This window comes from Solanum lycopersicum, chromosome 10 (assembly GCF_036512215.1).
Source record: "Solanum lycopersicum chromosome 10, SLM_r2.1".
Classification (NCBI taxonomy): Eukaryota; Viridiplantae; Streptophyta; class Magnoliopsida; order Solanales; family Solanaceae; genus Solanum; species Solanum lycopersicum.
The window spans coordinates 17,244,206-17,266,890 of record NC_090809.1 but is presented as its reverse complement, the minus strand read 5'-3'; the positions used below and the strand labels follow the sequence as shown (position 1 = coordinate 17,266,890).

The 22,685-nt window shown below is 36.8% G+C and overlaps 1 protein-coding gene across 1 annotated transcript; it reads right to left on the bottom strand.

Moving 5' to 3' along the window:
* Nucleotides 1–9,877: 9,877 nt before the first annotated feature.
* On the bottom strand, nucleotides 9,878–10,234 carry LOC138338730 (uncharacterized). The gene has a single exon (XM_069289815.1). It carries the CDS (start codon nucleotides 10,232–10,234, stop codon nucleotides 9,878–9,880), a length of 357 nt encoding a protein of 118 aa, XP_069145916.1.
* Nucleotides 10,235–22,685: the final 12,451 nt, after the last annotated feature.

The following is a 22,685-nucleotide window of genomic DNA, read 5'->3' as shown; positions in this document are numbered from 1 at the left end:
ATAATGCCCTTTTATTGCAATCCTTCATTTGTGAGATTAACACACCATCATCATCATATCATAGTAAGATACATAAGTGATTCACAATCAACCTTATATCATCATACCTTAATCATAATCTCATAATTCATATAGTCAAGACATTTCAATAACATTCATCAGACCATCACCTACTTAATCTAATCACATGTGATACTTCAATTTAACATCATCATCAAGTATAGGCCATCATCATTAAAGTAAGGATTCAAGATCACAAGTTCTTACCAATTCACCATCAGAAGCCCTCTTCAAGATCTTATTATCAAAAATATATATTCATCCATCAATAGATGTAATAACATTATATAATAGTAATCAACACAAGAACTAAGCCAATTATATCATCATTATCCAAATTAACTTCAATTCATAACCTAGGGTTAGGGAAAAAGGGTTCATCATGTATTATTCAAGAATTAGATCCCAATTCCAACAATACATGACCCTAGTCAGTCCATGGATGAATTAGAATAGCTAAACAAGTCGAACAATCAATACATTCATCAATTCCCATCAATTTATAAGAAAGATCCAAGATTTGAGGAAATTAGGGAAAGGACATGATATCCACAAAAGTATCATCAATTAGCATCAATTACTCAACAATTTACAATTAGTTAGCCATGGATAATCACAATTAGTCATAATTAGTCATCAGTTTCAAGTTTAGAAGAAAATCCACTTATAGAGAGAAACCCTTGGAATTGGGTGATTTAGAATCAACTTTGAAAGGACCTCTTGGAGAAAGGAATCCCAAGAGTGAAGAACCCATACCTTAATTAAGATTTATCCACAAAATTTTAGTAAGAACCTTGGAGACTTTGTTGTCTTCTTTAAGCTTACTTGTTCTTCCAATGGAGGATGAATACAGAGAGAAAGTAGAGAGAGGTGAGAGCTTTTGGGTTTTGATTTGGAGATTTGGTTTGAGTGAGTGAATGTGAGGTAAAACTGATTTAAAATCATTATATAACCCTCCCATGAAATATCCAAAAGACCCCTAACGTAAGTTGACCTATTAGTGAAGTCAAACTTGAATTCCAAATTTCAGATTTTTGCCAGGGAACAAGTCCGCATCGCGGAGCTGTTCCCGCAAGATATTCTAACTTAATTTTTGAACCAGAAGAGTCCGTACGTGTCTGCGATGCAAAGATTTTTGGTCCTTGTGGGTCTATGTTTGCGATGCGGAGACACTTCTTCCAAGGCCAACTTGGCTGCTTCTTTGGCAGCTTGCTTGGCCAAGGGTGGGGTCCTTCGTGAACCCCTAGGGCAATCCTTGGTTTGGGGGAGGGGTCGTACCTAGACGTTTTCTCCTTATATATATATATATATATATATTATTTTACCTATTTAAATTCTTTTTACTAGTTTTATACTTCAAGTGACACTCCCAAACCTTCACGAAACCTAAGGACGTTTTACTAGTTCAAGTGCACTAGCTTCCAAACGTCATGGACGTTTCTTGACATTTTGAATCGAACACTTCCTAACTAGTTTCAATACATTAAGCTAGGCTTAGAAATAGTGTTTTAAAGTTTTGTTCGTTATGTGAGGCTCTAGGTTAGGTCATGAAATTTTGGAGTGTTAAAGAATGTATCATAACGTGTTCCATTAATAGTGAGCATGTATTCAAATGATGTTGGGTCTCGAACACGATTCAATAATAATCTTTCATAATATCTTTACCTTATCTAAGGTTAGTTGTGATATTAAGTATCCTAGTTATGTAACGTTATTATTTAGCACATAAATACCACATAATAAAGTGTATCATATTACTAATATTTATTTTGTGTATCACGAATTGTGATTTACTTTTACTCATTTGAACCAGTGAGATGTAAGGATTTGAGTGTTGTTTTAGGGAGAAAACTTTTATAAATAACCCTAACACATATATGGATATGTTTAGGGTCCAAACATCCGAGTATGACCACCCAAAAACCACCCAAGGGATCGTTGAGGTGGACTCAACCTTGGAGCCAAAATCTGCAAAACAACACACCTACAAAACCCCTAACTTCGGCCAATACACTGGTCTACAAACCGTACGTCATGGTCTTAGATTGGGGGAGTTTAACTCCCCGAAGTGGAGTCTCTGAATCAAATGACACTAATGCAGTGCGGGGCGTAACACCACCTACAGTTCGTAGGTGGTGGTCGTAGTTGCTGCCAATTTCCAACCTTCTAGTTTTTAAGTTGATGATTTGAAATCAAACTGATTAATTAATTAATGTCTCATAGGGTTGGTTATCTATTTGATTAATCCCCTTTATAAGCTAGCAAGACCTAAAATAAGCCTTCAAAACAATCCCCCAAAAAAGTTCCAAAAAATAGTCAACTTCAAATGGTCATACTAATATATCAAAATGAATTAAGTGGTGAGTTACCTATTCAATTTAATATCTCTAAGTCCTCTTTTCAACATCACCGAGTTTGCCCAATTCCGATCTTAGAGTAAAAAGTTATGCCCAAAATAGTGAAGCATTGTCATGACTTATAGAGGGTAGTGACGGAGAGTAACTCCACCTAAGGCAATCTATAAAGGTATGATATGTTGAACTTTCTATAACCTTTGTACTAACTTATATTTCCAACATTCTAACCAAGTGTAGCGTTGGAGCTTTGAGTTGCTATTTGAGTCTACAGTTTCAAGGGTTTAGATGATTGAAGATCTTGGTGAGTCCTCATAGTTTTGAGTACAACATTCACTTACCTTTACGTCATTTACTTTTTATGTTTAAGACTTGTATGGGTTGAGTCATAAAGTTTAGTACTCATGTCAAGTTAGATGGTTTGAGACAAAAGAGTTTGAAAAGACTTATGTTGCGATTTATGAAAATGACTTTGATTGTATATCTTAAAGTTTAAAATTCTTCAATATTTTCTAATGTCTTATATTATGAATATGCTAAGGGCTTGTATGAGACTCCTTCTAGGTCAAGTACGTCGTGTTACGACTTGGGGGTGCTCTAGGGTCGTGATAGAATTGAAATTGCCTAATGAGTTGGCTCCAGTTAACCCGGTGTTTCATGTCTCAATACTCAAAAAGTGCATATGTGATCCTGTATCTATCTTTCCTTTAGAAGGTCTAAGTGTTGATGAGAACCTTTTTGATGAAGAGGTCCAGGTTGAAATTTTGAACAGGCAAGTGAAGATGTTCAGGAATTAAGAAGTAGCTTTCGTAAAGGTTCTATGGAGGAATCACTTAGTGGAAAGTTCTACTTGGGAGACCGAGGCCGATATGAAGTCTCATTATCATTATATTTTTCCTTCTTCTGCTAATGAAAATTGAGGTTAGTAGTTCCTCTTAGTTTAATGAATTGGGAGTCATGTGTAATATTGAGATTTTCATGATTTCCTTTATATTTGCATGTTCTTGTGAGAATTCATGCTTAAAGTATCTTGAGTTTTCATGAACTATATGTTCCTCTTGGTCAGTTTGCACTTTAGTATGTTGATGGTGTATTTGACTTCATGAGATCTTGTATTGAACATGCTTCGTTATGTTTTGATAAAAAAGCATGTTGGCTCTTTTGTGATTGTGTTGAGATTAATTGATATGGATAAGGTTGTTCCTCCTTATATGTTACAACATGATGAATTTTGTGCATGTTGGTTTGTGGATGTAGTTCTTACTTCCTTGTGATGCATTATTTTGTTTTAGGAATGGAGTTGATGCTCCTCATTTGAAATTACATTATTATTATATTGTATGCTTGTTGGGATGCTAGTCTTGAGTCCTTATTCGCCCTATAAGTGTTTAGAGTGTCATTCGAGGAGAATGTTCTTAAGGGGAAGTTAATGTAAAACTCTGAGAAAATGATAGGTTAAACTAGAGACTAAACGTATGTTAAAAATAATGAAAATCACTCACCAAGTATTGGCATAGCATTTGAGGTGAAAACTACATGAAACGAGGCTAGACCAAGGGGAAAGTGCCAAGGCCAAAGTTGCCCCTAATCACATGACAGTGCCCCACCTTCACGAGAGGGACCACGAGTCGTGGTCCTCACCACGGCTCGTGAAGAGGGGCGTGGTCTTGACTTGGCCATTGTATAGAGGTCTCTTTTAGTTAAGCCACTACTTCACTCTTTACGGGTTCGACCACGATCAGTAGTCCACTTCATGAGTAGTGAAGGTGCCCGTGACTTGGCCATGAAATTTTTAGCCCAAAGTTTGGGGCTTACTACCTCAAACTCCGCAGGAGGAACCACAGGCGTGGTCCTAGACGGGGTTGATTAAAGAAGTGAGTTTTTAAAGTCTTTAGTTTTTAGTCCAATTAAGCTATGGGTGTTTTGGGTTTTTTAGGGGTATCTATTGGTTTTAAGCCATTATTCACCCATTCCCATATCAAAAACACAAACACTCAAACATTCTCGCATAACCCAATTCCCTCAAATATTTCTCTCTATACAAATCCCCTCCATTGAAGAACACCATTCAAGGTTAAGGTTCAAGATACAAGGTTTTCAACACATTTTCGTGGAAAGGCTCTAATTAAGGTATGAAAGCTCTTCACTCTTGGGATCTTTTCCCCAAGAGGCCCTCTCAAAGTTTGATTTCAAAGTCCCTCAATTTCTAGGGTTTCATTAAAAGTTGGAATTCATGTAATGTATGGATTTTGAACAATTCCCCACAAGACCCATTATTATCCCTTCTTTCTCAAATCTGAAGACAAGTACATTTTGATTGATAAATGAAGGATGCGAATCTAGTATGTTTCTATGTAATTCATTATGGTATTATGATGCTATCCTATGTGATATATGAATATCATGAAAATAGGATTATATTAAATCATCAAGAAATCCTTTGAAGGCTATGAATGATGGCTTTCAATTTTATTATAGTCTTATATCGAATTGCTGATCCACTTATGGTGGGGGTGCTTACTTGATTGATGAATTGTGGTGTTGACTCTTATTCCTCTTCCATACAATCCTAATTATGATCAAGTATGATTATTATATTGTTACACCCTCAAAATGAATTAGAATAAATTAGAGCTTAACGTGTGTTTCTTGAGTTAATAATTTAATGAGAAATAGTATCCAATGGAAGGTTTGAGTGGTTTTGAAGTCAAACGTCAAAGGATGAACAAGACGTCCGAAAACTAGTCTTGTGTGTGCTAGTGTATCCTTATATGTTGTATGTGTTTTTACCTACTTTTTAGAGTCTAAAATAAGTAGGGGTGACCCATTGTCTTAATAAACGAGTTTAGGGTCAAAAAATATGCGTACGAATCCCCAAGGACCAACCAAAGGGTCCTTGAGAAGGGCCCAAGCGTTGGCAAAGAGGCTGCCAAGGCAGCGAACAAACAACCCCTTTTTGGAGGTGTTGGCGCGTCGTGCAGCTTACACTCAAAAGTTAAAAAGTTGCCTTGCGATGCGGTCATGTTACAAACCTCTCTGCCTTAAATTAAATTCCATAACCAAGATTTGGAGGTGCCTCAACGATGCGCAGCCATGTCCCATATTTGGTCGCCTCGTTTAAAAGTCAAGTTAGACTTAATTAAGAGGTCCAACTAGTGTAGGGGCGTTTTGAGTACTTGTGGGATTTATTATAAACGGTTTTGAGTCACTTTAAACCCACTTCACCAATTAAAACAAAATCCTCAAGTTAAAACTCAATATCTTTCCATTCTCTCTCTCTAAAACCTTCATTGGAGATATTTGAAGCTCCACGGAAGAAGGTTAATTTTCCAAGGTTTCAATGAAAATTTCGTGTATAGGTCTTCAATAAGGTATGGTGATTTCATCCTTGATTCTTCTATCATTCAAGGATCCAATTCAAAGGTTTTTCAAAAGATCTCAAAAATCCTATTTCGAATTCTAAGTATGGGTTCTTCCATTTAAAGGTTTAAATGGATGAATTATGATGTTTTCAATGTTAGTTGATGTTTTTATGATAAAAAAACTCCATGAACCCATGAGCATCCTAATTCTCTAATTTTGTCTTGTAAATTGAGTTTGATAATTGTGATTGGTTATGGATGGAATTGTATTTAGATTGCTCTATATTGTTGATTCTTATTGTTAACCTATCTCTATATATGTAGAATTGAGATTGTAAGGATGAGTTAGTAATCTTGGCTTTATGGGCTTTCGAATCCGGGTTTACCCCCTGGATGTAACCGGCATCCTCGCCCTTTTTCAAGGACTAAGACCAACCTTTTAGTCTCATGTCATTACATTCATAGGTTGACAAATGCGGAAAAATTTAAAACTTTCATTATCACTACTTGGAGGTTTACATAGACCTCTACATACACATAAGATATATTCATATAGAGTATACATAGACCCTTCGTATAGGAAGGTTACATAGCCATCTACTTTTATTACACATACATATATATAAAATATAAAAATAGTCTAACGATTGTCTCATCTCATACCCTCTAAACGATTATCACAATATGGGCATAACCCTTACATCAATCAAACAAGAGCACATATAGGTCATACAAAAGTATAGTACTCAATTAAAAAGGAAAGAAATGAAAGAGTCTTTAAGCTCATAACAAGTCCATAAGCTAGATTATGGCATTGACCTCAAAAGTTGAGGACCTTATGTGCGTACACAAGCAAAACATGCTAAAAAGGGACTTTTTAGTCAAAACATGCCCATTTATCCCTTTAAGAACCTACTACAAAGCCAACAAGTCATACCAACCAACCAAACATGCTTACTATCTCAACAAGTAATACTTATCCCAACATACTTGAAACCATGATTTACTACAACCCTATCACCAAGGAAAAATATCACAAGAATGAATAAGAGTCAATCATATCATGATAGAGAGACAACTATTCATGAATCCTTATCAACTCAACAAGTGCAATAACCAAGCAAAGCCTCATAACCTTACTCAATCAAGTATCCTCAAAAAGAAACCATGACCAATGTCCAACTTTACCTAACATAGCATTTAGGTTTACATTTTATCATATATTAACATTATGACCCAAGGCATACTCATTAGTAAACTAATTAATATATAATATCAACAATGTGCCATAGTAATCATATATACATAATATATCATCATAACATAAACATATATAAAAACCTCCTTCTAAGACTCCCCTCAAGGCTAACTAGTGAAATGTTTAGGTAGAGCCCCATACCCCTACCTAGATTAAGCTAGACCCCTTAGGTTATCCAAGTTAGAGTTCAAGTCCTTTAATTCGTTTTACCTTTTGGGAACATCTTGCCCTAACCGACATAGACCACATGAGCTAGTGTGGGATACGGTTCCAAAAAACCCTACACAGAAAGAAGGCGGACTACTTGCCAAAGTATTACCAAAACATGAAACATAGCAACTACGTTGATCCACTAGCAAGTATTTCTATAGGGGCAACATAGTTCAAGAACTCTGAGATATACTTGAGACCCTCTTTATGCGCCATGCATTATAGTCTCCAACCTCAAGAGTAATGTAGTGTTCCTACCTTCCCCATGTGAGAAAGGACACTCCTCAATCTAGTTCACTCGGTGCTAAGCTAGAGACCCTTTTTGAAATGTCTTTAAGCCTTTAATTATCAATCATAGCTTAGCTTAGGTCATAGGGTATATCTCTTGTATAATCATCATCATCAATAGCTCAATAATAATTGTATGAGTATAAGTCCTTTCATCACAATTCATATAAGTGAGGTTAACATGTTAGCATTTCATTGCATATCAAGAAACATTGATGATTCTTACCATCCTTGTATCACATACACCTTAATCAATCTCACAACATAGTCAGGACATATCAATTCAACATCATACCACCCTATAATCCTAATATAAGGCATACTCCAATATAACTTCACGTCTTAACAAAAATTTATCACAATTGGAATTAAAGATAGAGATTCTAAGACTTAACAAGTCTTCCTTGTAGTTCATCATCAAGGTCTTACCATCAACCCATAACTCAACCAAGTTTGGGGAGTAACATCATCACACAATGATAATCAATAGGATAACAAGGCTAATTTCATCTCTATAACACAATTCAACACTAGATCATAACTTAAGACAAGATACATAGGCTAATTTCACACTATAATTCATAACCTAAATCACATCTCAAGAAATAGCATTATAGTCCTATAATTCATATTAATTTGTTCATAATAACACAATAGGATAGTAATTTAATCAATAACCAAGTCAATTGAATGATCACAATACAATATACATCAATATCACAAGCTAGGGTTAGGGATGAAGGATCATATTCTTCAATTTAGACCAAACCACTAACAATTACCATAATAAAGTTTAAATTCATGTAAATGTATTCAATATAACCTAAATAAATCATTAACAACTCAATCCATAACTTCAATTTCGTAATTGAATGAAACCCATAAGAAAATTCACCTTTTGAAATCCATTTTAAAGAAACCCTTTGAGGAAAGAGCCTCAAAGGTGAATTAGATCCCATATATTAATGTTTGATGATGAATTCGCCCCTTTCCATCCCCCAAACCCTTATCCTTGCTAGTTTTTAATGGTGAGTTCAAGTAGAGAGAGAAATAAGAGAGAAGGAAGAGAGTTTTTGTCTTAGAGTTCTAATTAATTTAATTGGGGTTGGGGATTTTATATGCGTTTTAAGTTAGTTAATTAGTCACCCCTCAATACCTAACTAACCCCTGAACCACCTAATTAATTAAATGAATCAATATAAAAACATACAGGAAATTTGACCTTCACAGACGAGACCCCGAACGACGGGCCATCTGTGAGTCAACGGTCCCTCACCCCTCCGTCCTGCACTCTATCGATCAGTTCATAGACTGTGCAGGCAGATCAATTCTTCAACTTGTCTAAGTATGGGATGACGGTGGTATCGACTCCCCGTCAGTCCACACACGGACCGTAGGTGGTCCCATCGATGCGCATTGTCTAGTCCTTGTTTCTTCAAACACAAGGGCCTCAAGGGCCCTTGGTTGGTGCTTGGGGAGTCGTACCCATACGTTTCAATCATGAAACAACTCAAAAACCTATAATCTATCCTTCCACCAATTTTTGTACCTTTCCGACTCTTAAAAGGTAGTCAAATAGGCTAAGGCACGCTAACACCCCTTTGAACCAACTTCCTGGACGTTCTTATACATTTTGGTTCTTAAACTTCCTAAATGACCTATATTCATTTATAATGGTATTAAAAATAGTAGTTAACCCTTATGACACTTATGTTAGTCTTTTCAACACGTCTTGGATTTTCAAGGTGTTACCTTACCCCTCCTTTAGGAACATTTGTCCCCGAATGACACCAAAACTCTTTTGAAGGAAGGAATAGATTCAAGACTAGCAGCCCAACCAATCAACAATATCAAATCAACATATATCATGTCATTTTAACAAGGCAATTTCAAAACTCATATTACTACACATAAGTCTCGAATCACTTCATCATGAGGCATTTCCTTCTCACAACACTTAAGAGCTCAACTTACATTACATGAGTCACTTTGCACAAAGCTCAACTTAAAAACATGCTACATATCATTTCATAAAGACCCACCGCATCAAAATGCACAACATAAATCAAAACAAGAAAAAAGAAAAATTTCAAGTCTAAAGCACAAATTACATTGTAACTTCACTGTGAAGTGCAGAAAAATGCACATTTTGCGAAACTTCACCCAAAAATCAAGAAACTTCAATTTCTAGTCATAATTATTTTATTAGAAAGAATGACTAACCTAAATTATCAAAAAGATGAGGGTAACGGGACTTCATGTCGGCCTCGGCCTCCAATGTTGCACCCTCAACTAGATGATTCTTCCATAACATCTTCACGAAAACCACCTCTTTATTCCTTAACTTATTGCCTATCAAGAATTTGAACCGGAACTTTCTTATAAGAGAGTTTATCCTTGACACCAAGACCCCCAATAGGAAGAATGGACTCGGGATCACCGATACACTTCTTGAACATGGAAACATGGAAAACTGGATGAACCGAAGCCAATTCACTAGGAAGATTCAATTCATAGGCAACCTTATCAACCCTTTTCAAGTTTTCATAGGGACCCACATAAAGAGGACTCAACTTACCTTTCTTGCAAAATCTAACCACCCCTTTCATTGGTGAAATTTCCACATACACCTTATCACCTCCTTCAAACTCCAAATCCCTTCTCCTATGATCGACATGAGACTTTTGCTGACTATAGGCCATTTGCAACCGATTCTTTATGATATGAACCTTTTACAAAGTCTTATAACTCAACTCGGGACAAAGAATCGATGACTCACCCACTTCAAACCATCCAATAGGAGACCTACACCTCCTATCATACAAGGCTTCATAGGGAGCCATGGAAATGGATGAATGAAAACTATTATTATAGGAAAACTCCACCAAAGCTAAATGTTTATCCCAATTCCCTTTAAAATCAATAATGCACTCCCTAGGCATATCTTCAAGGGTTTGTATAGTACGCTCCGCTTGACCATCCATTTGGGGATGAAAAGTGGTGCTCAACTTCATCGTAGTACCCAACCCTTTTTGGAATGATCTCCAACATCTAGATGTGAATCGTGCGCCCCAATCCGATAATGATGGATAACAGAATGCCATGGCGGTACACAATCTTATCTAGGAAGATTTTTGCATAATCCTTCGCCTAATACATAGACTTGACGGGAATAAAGCGAGCTGACTTAGTCAATCGATCCACAACCATCCATATGGAATCATATGACTTTTGAGTCCGAGGTAAACCTACAACAAAGTACATATTGATGTCTTCCCACTTCCCAGTAGTAAATTGGATCTCTTGTAGTAAGACACTTGACTTTTGGCGTTCGGCCTTTTCCTGTTGGCAATTCGGAAACTTAGCGACAAACTCCGCTATGTCCCTTTTTAGACCTTCCCACCAATATATCTCCCTTTGGTAGTGGTACATTTTTGTCGAACCCAAATGAATTGATTAGCGGGACCCATGTGCTTCTTCTAGGATCCAATCCCTCAATCCATCTACATTGGGAACACACAATCTCCCTTGGTACCTTAGCACATCATCTTCCCCTAAGGATAATGATTCATTCAACTTGCCGAGAACCGATTCTTTCAACTCCATTAAGGCTAGATCAAGGTGTTGTTTGGACTTCACCTCAACCACTAGAGTTGACTCGGAGTTATGATGAACTATAGCCCCTCCATCTGGAGAACTTTTCAACCTCACCCCCAACCTAGCCAACCTATGTACTTCCCTTGCTAGGTTTCTCTTGTCTTCGTCAAGGTGGGATACACTACCCATTGTCATACGACTTAGGGCATCCGCAACCACATTATCCTTGCCGGGGTGATAAAGGACACTCATATAATAATCTTTCAACAACTCTAGCCACCAACTATGTCAGAGATTCAACTCCTTTCTAGGTAAACATATATTGGAGACTCTTGTGATCAGTAAAGACATCCACATGAACCCCATAAAAGTAATGCCTCCAAATTTTCAAAGCAAATACCACAACTTCTAACTCAAGGTCATGAGTGGGATAGTTTCTCTCATGTACCTTAAGTTTCCTAGAGGCATAGGCTATGACTTTCCCGTGTTGCATAAGCACATACCGCAAACCCACTCGGGATGCGTCACAATACACAACAAAACCCTTCGTACCCTCCGATAGTGTCAACACCGGAGCGGAAGTGAGCCTTTCTTTCAACAATTGAAAATTTTTATCACATGCCTCCGACAAATCAAACTTCTTACTCTTTTGGGTCAAATTAGTCAAAGGAGATGAAATACACACAAAACTATCTACGAACGTCCGATGATAACCCACTAGACCCAAGAAACTCCTAATGTCGGTTGGAGTCAATGGTTTAGGCTAATTTTTCACCGCCTCCATTTTTCTTGGGTCTACCTCCACTGCCTCACTAGAGACGATGTGCCCAAGAAAAGTCACCGACCTCAACCAAAATTCACACTTGCTATATTTGGCAAACAATTGATGTTGTTTAAGGGTTTGCAATACTACCCTTAAATGACCTCTATGATCACTGTCATTCTTCGAATATACCAAGATATCATCAATGAAGACAATGATGAATGAATCTAGGTAATTTTGAAACACACTATTCATTAGGTCCATGAACGCCGCCAGAGCATTAGTGAGACCGAAGGACATGACCAAGAACACATAGTGCCCATACCGAGTCCGAAAGGCCATCTTAGGTATATCCTCACCTCTCACCCTAAATTGGTGATACCCCAATCACAAGTAAATTTTTGAAAAGTAACTTGCCCCTTGAAGTTGATCAAACAAGTCGGCAATCCGAGGGAGAGGATACTTATTCTTAAGAGTTACCTTGTTGAGTTGGCGGTAATCAGTACGCATTCTCAAGGAGCGATCTTTCTTTTTCACAAACAAAACCAGAGAGCCCCACGGAGAAATACTAGGCCTTATAAAACCCTTATCTAGTAAATCCTTAAGTTGATCCTTCAACTCCTTTAATTCGGCCGAATCCATCCAATAAGGAGGAATTGATATGGGATTTGTATCTGGTAGCAATTCAATGCCATATTCAATTTCCCGTTCGGGAGGAATATCGTGAAGGTCATTAGGAAAGACCTCCGAAAACTCACTCACTATGGGTACCGACTCAATGGGAGGAACTTCGGACTCTAGATTTTGGACTCTTACTATATGATATAGACAACCTTTTGAGATCATTTTGCATGCTTTTAGACAAGAAACGATACGACCTCTAGGAATAGAATTTCCCCCCTTCTAATCAACAACGGGTTCATTTGGGAAGTTAAACCTCAACACTCTTCTCCTATAATCAATGGAGGCAAAACATGCATGTAACCAATCCATACCCAATATAACATCAAAGTCAAGCATATCGAGTTCTACTAGATCAACATACGAAACTTTATTGGGCAACATTATTGGATAATTTTTATACACCCTTTTTGCAACAACCGATTCTCCCACCGGAGTAGACACAATAAAAGTTTCATGCATACTATCGGGTAAAATGTCAAACTTTTTAGCTACTAGAGGTGTAACAAATGATAAAGTAGATCCGGGATCAAGTAAGGCATATACATCAATAGAGAAGACTTTCAACATACCGGTCACCACATCGGGAGAAGTCTCTTGCTTACCCCTAGAGCGGAACGCATAGAAGCGGTTCTTCTTTGGAGCATTACTAGAACCACTTTCTTGAGCTTGACCAATACCCTTGACTTGACTCTTTAAGTTTGGAAAATCTCTCATCTTGTGACCACTCTTGCCATAACTAAAGCAATCATCCGTCCCCTTAAGTTAATCACTATAGTGTTTTTTACCACACTTTACCCAAGTTGACTTCCCATTTGTTTGAATTAGTACATGTTTCCTTCTTAAATTTAGGGTTAGACACCCTATCACCGCTAGGTTTTGGGAATTTAGAAGGGACTTGATTAGAAACTCGCTCCTTAAATCTAGGCTTGTCTTGTATTTTAAGCCCATTCTTTGAAGAACCTCCATCAAATGATTTTGCTCTTCTAGCATCTCTACTTTTTCTCTTAGACCTTGCCTCCTCAACCCTTGTTGCATGCACCATAAGCCGGAAAATGTTCATGTTGTCATGTAGCATGGCTGAATGGCACTCCTCTTGTAAGTCCTCGACACCCCCGTCAACAAAATGACTCATTTGGTCTCTAGGATCGAAAACCAAGCAGGAGCATATTTGTACAACTTAATGAATTCCAAAAAGTATTCATGGACACTCCTTCCTCCTTGGCGAAGGTTGATGAACTCCACCACTTTTTCCTCCCTCATATCTCTAGGAAAGAACTGATCTAGAAAAGCCACCTTAAAGATCTCCTAAGTCACCACACCACCCCTCAATGGCTTATTATCCCTCCATTGCACATACGATGCTTGCGCCACGTCCTTGAGTTGATAAGTGGCCAACTCGGCCTTCTCACTTGTGGACAACCCCACAGCCAAATGCATTTTAGAGACTTCATCGATGAATTCTTGTGCGTCTTCATTAACCTTAAACCCGTAGAAAGAAGGAGGGTTCATTTGAGTGAAGTCCCTTAGACAAGAAGTGATGGTAGTGACTTGTTGATGAGGACAGAGCACAACCTCCCGGTTGGTTTGAGCTGTCATAGCTTGGGCTTGAGCTGTGGCTGCTTGTGCTTGAGTGGTGATTGCTTGGGCCATTTGAAAAAGAGCGGTCCTTATATTCTCATCCGTCAAAGGAGGAGGATTGGCCGGTGCTTGCTCCACATTAGCATCTTCTTCAAGTGGAGGAACTTGCTCACAAGGGGGAGGATATCCTGCATTGGAAATTTCCTCTTCAAGTCTTCGAGCCGCATTCCTTTGAGTGTTAATGCTTACTATAAGAACAACAATAGGATTAGATGCAAAACCACACCATAAGTATCTTTAATGGCACGATATAAGATTTCTAAGAAAGAGAGCGATTCCTAAGCATCATATAGGTTCCTACTCATAAGTATGGCGCACTTCACAATTATGAATACAAACCTACATAGATGTGGTAGAGAGAGAGAGAGACATAACTCAACGATATTCAACCTCATGCTCTGATACCAAGTTTGTCACATCCAAGTTTACCCCCTAGACGTAACCGGCATCGTTGCCTTTTTTCAAGCCTTAAGACCAGCCTCTAAGTCTCAAGTCATTACATTCATAGGTTGAAAAATGTTGAAAAGTTTACGACTTTCATTGTCACTACTTGGAGGTTTACATAGATGTCTACATACATTTATCCATATGGAGTATACATAGACCCTTCGTATAGGAAGGTTACATAGCCTTATACTTTTATTACACATACATATATATAAATATAAAAATAGTCTCAACAGTTGTCTCATCTCATACCCTCTAAATAATTATCACAACATGGGCATAACCCTTACATCAATCCAACAAGACCACGTATAGGTCATACAAAAGTATAGTACTTAATTAAAAAAGAAAGAAACAAATAAAGTCTTTAAGATCATAACAAGTCCGTAAGCTAGATAATGGCATTGCCCTCGGAAGTTGAGAACCTACCCCACTTGGAGGAAATGAAGTATCCAAGCCTTCAACAATGTCGCCTTCCAAACTCTTCAACCACGGGAATCTAAAATGGTTGGGAAAAGGGGAAGAAAATGGGTTTAGTACTCCACATGTACTAATTATGAGACCTTATGCACAAACACAAGCAAAACATGCTAAATAGAGACTTTTAGTCAAAACATGCCATTTAAACTCTTTAAGAACCTAGTGCAAAGCAAAACAAGTCATATCAACCAACCAAACATGCTTACTATCTCAACATGTAATACTTATCCCAACATACTTAAAACCATAATTTACTACTACCATATCATCAAGGAATAATATTACAATAATGAATAAGATTCAATCATATCATGATAGCAAGACAACTACTCATTAATCCTTATTAAGTAAACAAGTGCAATAACCAAGCAAAGCCCATAACCTTACTCAATAAAGTATCCTCAACAAGAATCCATGATGAATGTCCAACTTTACCTAACATAGTATTTAGGTTTACATTTCATCATATGTTAACATTATGACCCAAGGCATACTCATATGTAAACTCATTAACATATAGTATCAACAATGTGCCATAGTCATCATATATACATCATATATCCTCATAACATAAACATATATAAGAACCTTCTCCTAAGACTCCCCTCAAGGCTAACTAGTGCAATGTTTAGGTAGAGTCCCATATCCCTAACAAGACTGATGTAGACCACTTAGGTTATCCAAGTTAGAGTTCAAGTCCTTTAATTTTTACTTTTTGGGAACATCTTGCCCTAACCGACATAGATCACATGAGATAGTGTGGAATCCGGTGTGATAAAACCCTGCACCGAAAGAAGGCAGACCACTTGCCAATGTAGTACCAAAACATTAAACATAGAAACTACGTTAATCCACTAACTAGTATTCCTATGGGGTCAACAAAGGTAAATAACTAAGAGATATAGTTGGAACCCTATTTATGTGCCATGCATTATAGTCTCCAATCTCAAGAGTAATGTAGTATTCCTACCTTCCCTATGTGAGAAGGGACACTCCTAAATCTAGTTCACTCGGTGCTAAGCTAAAGTCCTTTTTTGAAATGTCTTTAAGCCTTTAATTATCAATCATAGCTTAGCTTAGGCCATAAGGTATACCCATTGTATAATTATCATCAATAGCTCAATAAGAATTGTATAAGTGTAAGTCCTTTCATCGCAATTAACATAAGTGAGGTTAACACGTTAGCATTTTATTTCATATCAAGACACATTGATAGTTCTTACCATCCTTATATCACATGCACATTAATCAACCTCACAACATAGTCAGGACATTTAAATTCAACATCATACCACCCTATAATCCTAATATAAGGCATACTCAAATATAACATCACGACTTAACAACAATTTATCACAATTGGAATTAAAGATAGAGATTCTAAGACATAACAAGTCTTCCTTATAGTTCATTATCAAGGTCTTACCATCAACCCATAACTCAACCAAGTTTGGGGAGTAACATCATCACACAATGATAATCAATAGGATAACAAGGCTAATTGCATCTCTATAACACAATTCAACACTAGATCATAACTTAAGACAAGATACATAGGCTAGTTTTACACTACATTTCGTAACCTAAATCACATCTCAAGAACTAGCATGATAGTCCTATAATTCATATTAATTTATTCATAATTAACACCATAGGATAGTAATATAATCAATAACCAAGTCAATTGAATGATCACAATACAATATACATCAATATCATAAGCTAAGGTTAGGGATGGAGGATCATATTCTTAAATTTAGACCAAACCACTGACAATTACCATAATAAAGTTGAAATTCATGTTAATATATTCAATATAACATAAATAAATCATTAAAACCTCAATCAATAACTTCAATTTTGTAATTGAATGAATCCCATAAGATAATTCAACTTTTGAAATTTATTTTGAAGGAACCCTTTGAGGAAAGAGTCACAAAGGTGAATTAGATCCCTTATTTTAATGTTTGATGATAAATTGATGGTGAATTCTCCCTTATCTATCCCCAAACCCTAATCCTTGCTAGTTTTCAATGGTGAGTTCAAGTAGAGAGAGAAATAAGAGAGTGAGAAGAGAGTTTGTGTCTTAGAGTTCTAATTAGTTTAATTGGGGTTGGGGCTTTTTTATGGGTTTTAAGTTAGTTAATTTCTATCCCCTTAATCCCTAAATTACCCGTAAAGCACCTAATTAATTAAATGAATCAATATAAAAATGTGCAGGAAATTTGACCCTCACAAATGAGACCCCGAACGACGGGCCATTTGTGAGTCAACTATCCCTCACCGCTCCGTCCTGCACTCCATCGATGAGTTTAGAGATTTTGCAGGCGGAGGAATTCCTCAAATTTTCTAAGTATGGGACAACGATGGCATCGACGCCCCGTCAGTCCACACACGGACCTTAGGTGGTCCCGTCAATGCCCAATGTCTAGGTCCTGTTTCTTTAAATACAAGGGTCCTCCTCATGGGACCTTGATTGGTGATTGGGGAGTGGTACTCTGAAGTTTCAACCATGAAAAAACTCAAACACCTATCAGCTGTCCTTCCACCAATTTGTTTACCTGTCCGACTCCTAAAAGTTAGTCAAATGGCTAAGGCACGCTAGCACCCCTTTGAATAAACTCCCCAGATGCCATGGACGTTCTTAAAAGTTTTGGTTCTTAAACTTCCTAAATGACCTAGATTTATTTAAAATGGACTTAAAAAAATTACTTAACCCTGATGACACTTATGTTAGGATTTACGACACGTATTGGATTTTCAAGGTGTTACATGGGCATGGTAAGGTGTAAGATCTATGGTATGTAGAATTTGTTGGAGATGTTAAATAATTGTTATTGTGGCTCTTGGAAGGTGGTAAGTTTACATTATTCCTTTATTTAATGTAGAATTGATATCGAATTGCTATTGATTGGTATGGTCCACTTATGGTGTCAGTGTTTAATTGTTATAATTTTTATGAACATGGCCTTGTCAACATTAATATGTGAATTGTAGTATCATCATTTTATGGCTTGTATAGATGTACAATGTGAAGGATGATGCTGTATATGTGAATGTGTGAGATGAAATCATGTTCCTCTAAATGTTGGTATGTGATTATAATAAACTATGAAGAGTCTCTATATGTTGATATGGTGTCTTTTTTAGGTAGACCTAGTTGTCCTTTCTTGAAACATGAAAGTTATATGAATGTGATATCTTAACTTGGTAGACTTAGGCATCCTTTTCATGAATTGTATGAATGAATAAAAGTCTCGGATTGGTAGACCTAAAGTAGGTATGTTTCTGTAAAAGATTAATATGGAACCTTGAATAATAAAATAAGTTTTATAATGAAGTAAATCGAATAGACCTATCATGGTACCCGTTTCATGAATGAGCTATCATAATGAACCTTGATCGGTATCGCTTGGACCCCTTCTTGGTAGTGGTATTATGAGTTTATAAGACTTAGAGATAGTACATTCTCAAATACTATTATGTGAATAAACTTACTCTATCAAAAACAATTAAAATCACCGAGTGGATATGTTTGTGGTAGTAGCTCTACTTGAGGATAAGACTAGAGTATAAAGAAGCCCTTGATATCCCTAAACATGTTCCTACATGGGATGTGTCCATAGTTTTACCTTTTCATTTAGAGCACCTTCTAGGGTGTGGGGTCTTATGACAACGTATTACATACCTAACTAGTGTGGTCTATGTTGGTTAATGCTTATTCTCATCATGTGGGATGTTCACTCTAGTTATTGGATATGTTCTACAACGTGTAGGTAGTGAAATGAGGCGCTATCTACACATGGCACATGTAGGCTTTGAAGATGCTAAAGTGAGTTCCTTAGGTCTTCCAATACCATTATGTGAAGTACCTTAAATACATGAATTTCTCCTTTAGGGTCTTTAGTAATGAATGTTGACTTGTTGTGGTTGTGTTAGAAAGAAAATATCCTTGTCATTGGTAGTATTGAGGAACATTTAGGTGTATATTGAAGAGGTTGTATGGATGGTCTCTTCATGCCTAACTTAGGTGGGTCTTAAGGTAACCTTAGATAGAGGGTCTAAATGGTTAAATGGGTTACTTAATGATTATGGTCCTATCTTGAAAATTGTGGGAGTATTATCTTATGTTATTGATGATGAACTTTTATGATGTATTTTATACTTGGATTATAAGATTTTATCAAACTAGAATGAAAATCATATTTCAACTAAAGTTTCCCTTTTTACATGGGCTTCTTTCATGTTAACCATACTTAGTGCATTAATTGTAATAATTCCATATTCTTCTCTATGTATACAAGTGTAGGTTGTTTCAAGTGAGGATTTCTGGAGTTGAAGCTTGGGAAGTAGATTTCTCTCAAAATTGGTATGTCTTCATATGTTCGAGGACATGGACTATGTTACTAATTTTCTTTCATTAAAGACTTTGGATAAGCATAAGTTTCTTTTCAATGTAAGGGTCGTGACCCTATGATAATGAGATATGTCTGTAGTGGATTTATGATGAGACTTAGTTTTCTTATGTTTAATAAATGAGTTTTCGTATTGACTTTATCATGAAAAGTTTTAATTATGCAATAGTTTTCATATATATGTGATGAATGAATACTAAGTGGCTTGTATAAGACCTCCAAGAGGTCGAGTACGTCATTTACTTCTATGGGGTACTTCCCGGTAATTAAAAACTTTGGACAAGAGCATAATAGGTTCAAAAGTCTCATGAGGCCACATCTAGTAGAGTCTTGATCATTGTCAGTGTGAGTCGCGACACATCTATGAGCGAGAGGATATCGGAAAATAAAAGTTTCACTTTCTTCATTACGCTTGTTTCGTGCCATAGATTGGAGTTCTATAAATACCTTTTCTTAATCTCTTCTCTTGTGTTTATAGGATATGAAAACATAAAGGACACCTGAAAGAAGAGTGGATGAAGGAGTAGTGAATGGGGGAGTTCCTCCCCGAGATGAGCATGTTCCTCAAGGTGAACAAGTCCGTATAGATAATCAAGGGAATGAGCTTCCGGCGGTTCCCCCGGACATGACTACTGAGAGGTTAGAGGGGATCTTCTTACCCTAGTTCGAGGCCATGAAGGCTCAAGCAAATAGAGATGTGGGGCCTAGGGTAAATTTTCTTGAGAGTACCATTACCTCTTGGTTGAGGGACTTTGTGAGGATAAATCCTCATACCTTTCTTGGTTTTAAAATGGGAGAGGATCCCCATTCATTTTTGGATGAGGTTTATAAGATACTTCACGTTATGGGTGTATGTTCTGGGGAGAAAACAGAGTTGGCTTCATACAAATTGAAAGAGGTTGCTTAAGTGTGGTACACACAATGGAAGGACAATAGGCCGGTTGAATCAGGTCCTATATAGTAGAAATAGTTTAATAAAGCATTCTTAGGGAATTACTTTCCCCGTGAGAAGAAAGAGGTTAAGATTGAGGAGCTTATAAATCTTAAATAAGGTAATATCAGTGTGGATGAGTATTCCTAAAAGTTTACATTGTTGTCAAAATATGCTCCAGCATTGGTGTCTAAGACTAGAGATGAGATGAGTAGGTTCTTTGCCGGTATTTCCGATCTTTTGAAGGAAGAGTATCATAAAACAATGCTCCATAATGATATGAATCTATCTAGGCTTATTGTGTATGCTCAATCCATTGATAAACCTAAGCTTGAAAGAAGCAGTAGAGATGTGAAGAGAGGAAGAATCAATGAGCAAGGTCAACCTGTGTTTAAGAAGAGGAATCCAAATCAAGATGTTTCTTGTGACCCTAAGGCTAATTATGAGAGGGGTGGTGGTTCCCAAGTGGATAAACATGATTTCTCAAATTGTGGGAAGAATTTCACATCCACGGATACCCCCTAGATGTAACTGGCGTTGTCATCCTCTTTGAGGACTAAGACTAGCCTGTTAGTTCACATCATTACAATCATAGTTCAAATTTAGCGGAAAATCTTAAATGTTTAAGTACTTCTACTTAGAGGTTTACATAAGACCACATATATTTCATACAAAGTTTAGTACTCAAATTAAAGGAAAGAAACATAAGAGTCTTAATACTCAGACAACTTCACAACTTGATATTGGCATTTCCCTCGGAAAGTGAGGACCTACCCAACTTGGATGATCAAGATTTCCAAGTGTTCTTCAAAGTCCTCTCCAAAAGCCCTTCAACAATCGGAACTTAAAATATTGGGGAAAAGAAAGAAATAGGGTTAGTACACCACTTGTACTAAGTATAAGACCACATGCACACACACTATGAAAATATGATAAGAAGGGGGACATTTCATAAAGTATGCACTTTTCATTAAAAACCTTAATGCACATTAAACAAGACAATACCAACCAATAGGCCATTTTAATTAAGTCATAGGCATGCACATCCCAAGAATAACAATATCAAGTTTAGTCAAGTCAACATGCATATCAAATAATTAGATACATAGTCAAGTAAATTTATCATCAAGTCATAATAATAATTAGATACATAGTCAAGTAAATTTATCATCAAGTCATAATAACAACAAGCATGAATAAGAGTATTTTTCATCATAACCAAAGCAAGACAATTATCCATGAACCCATATCAAGTTAACAAGTGCAATGACCAAGTAAAGCCCCATAACCTTACTCAATCAATTAACCCAACAAGAATCTGACCAACATCCTAATTCACATAACATAGCATTTAAGAGTACATATCATCATACTTTAACAATGTAGACCAACACATATTCACAAGTGACACCACTCAACATACAGTAACAACAATGTGCAAGTTCATCATACACATATCATGTGCCATTAAAAGCATATGCATACATAAGAACAACCTCCTAAGGCTTCTGTCAAGGCAAGCTAGTGCAAGGCATAGGTAGAGTCCCATACCACTACCCAAGCTAAGTCAAACCTCTTAAGTTACCCTAGTTGGTTTGTACTTCATTACTTTATTTTAGTTTAGGGAACACTTGACTTAACCTACATAGACCACAGGATCTAAGTGTGGAATCCAATGTTGTAAAAACTTACACCAAAGGAAGGTGGTCTACCGGCCAAAGTAAAACCAAACATAAATATATCTTCTCGGTGGATCCACTAGCTAGTCTTCCTATGGGGGCAACATAGTTCGAGAACTAAGAGATAGGTATAATCCCTCTACATTCCACTTGGAAATTGGGGCCTCCTCTCATGGGAATCCACTGGATGAGTATCTCTCATTGGGGAGTCAACACCACATGTGGAACTATAGGGTGGATCTTCTTCTATGGAAAGCCATCACCTCCCATTGTCAAGTTCACTCGATTCTAAGCTAAGTCCCTTTTGAAATGTTTCCAATGTCTTTATTAATCATCATAACTTATTATAGGTCATAGGTTCTAACCTGTATGTTCATCATAATCATAGCTTAATAAGAATTTCATGAGTATTTTCCTTTCATTACAATTCATATAGGTGCTGTTAACATATTAAAATCATCATATCATGATAAGGCACATTGGTAAATCATTGACCATCCTTATACCATTTACATCTTA

Coding starts and splice junctions, on each gene's coding strand:
- LOC138338730 (XM_069289815.1), bottom strand. CDS start 10,234: ATGGCCTATAGTCAGCAAAAGTCTCATGTCGATCATAGGAGAAGGGAT.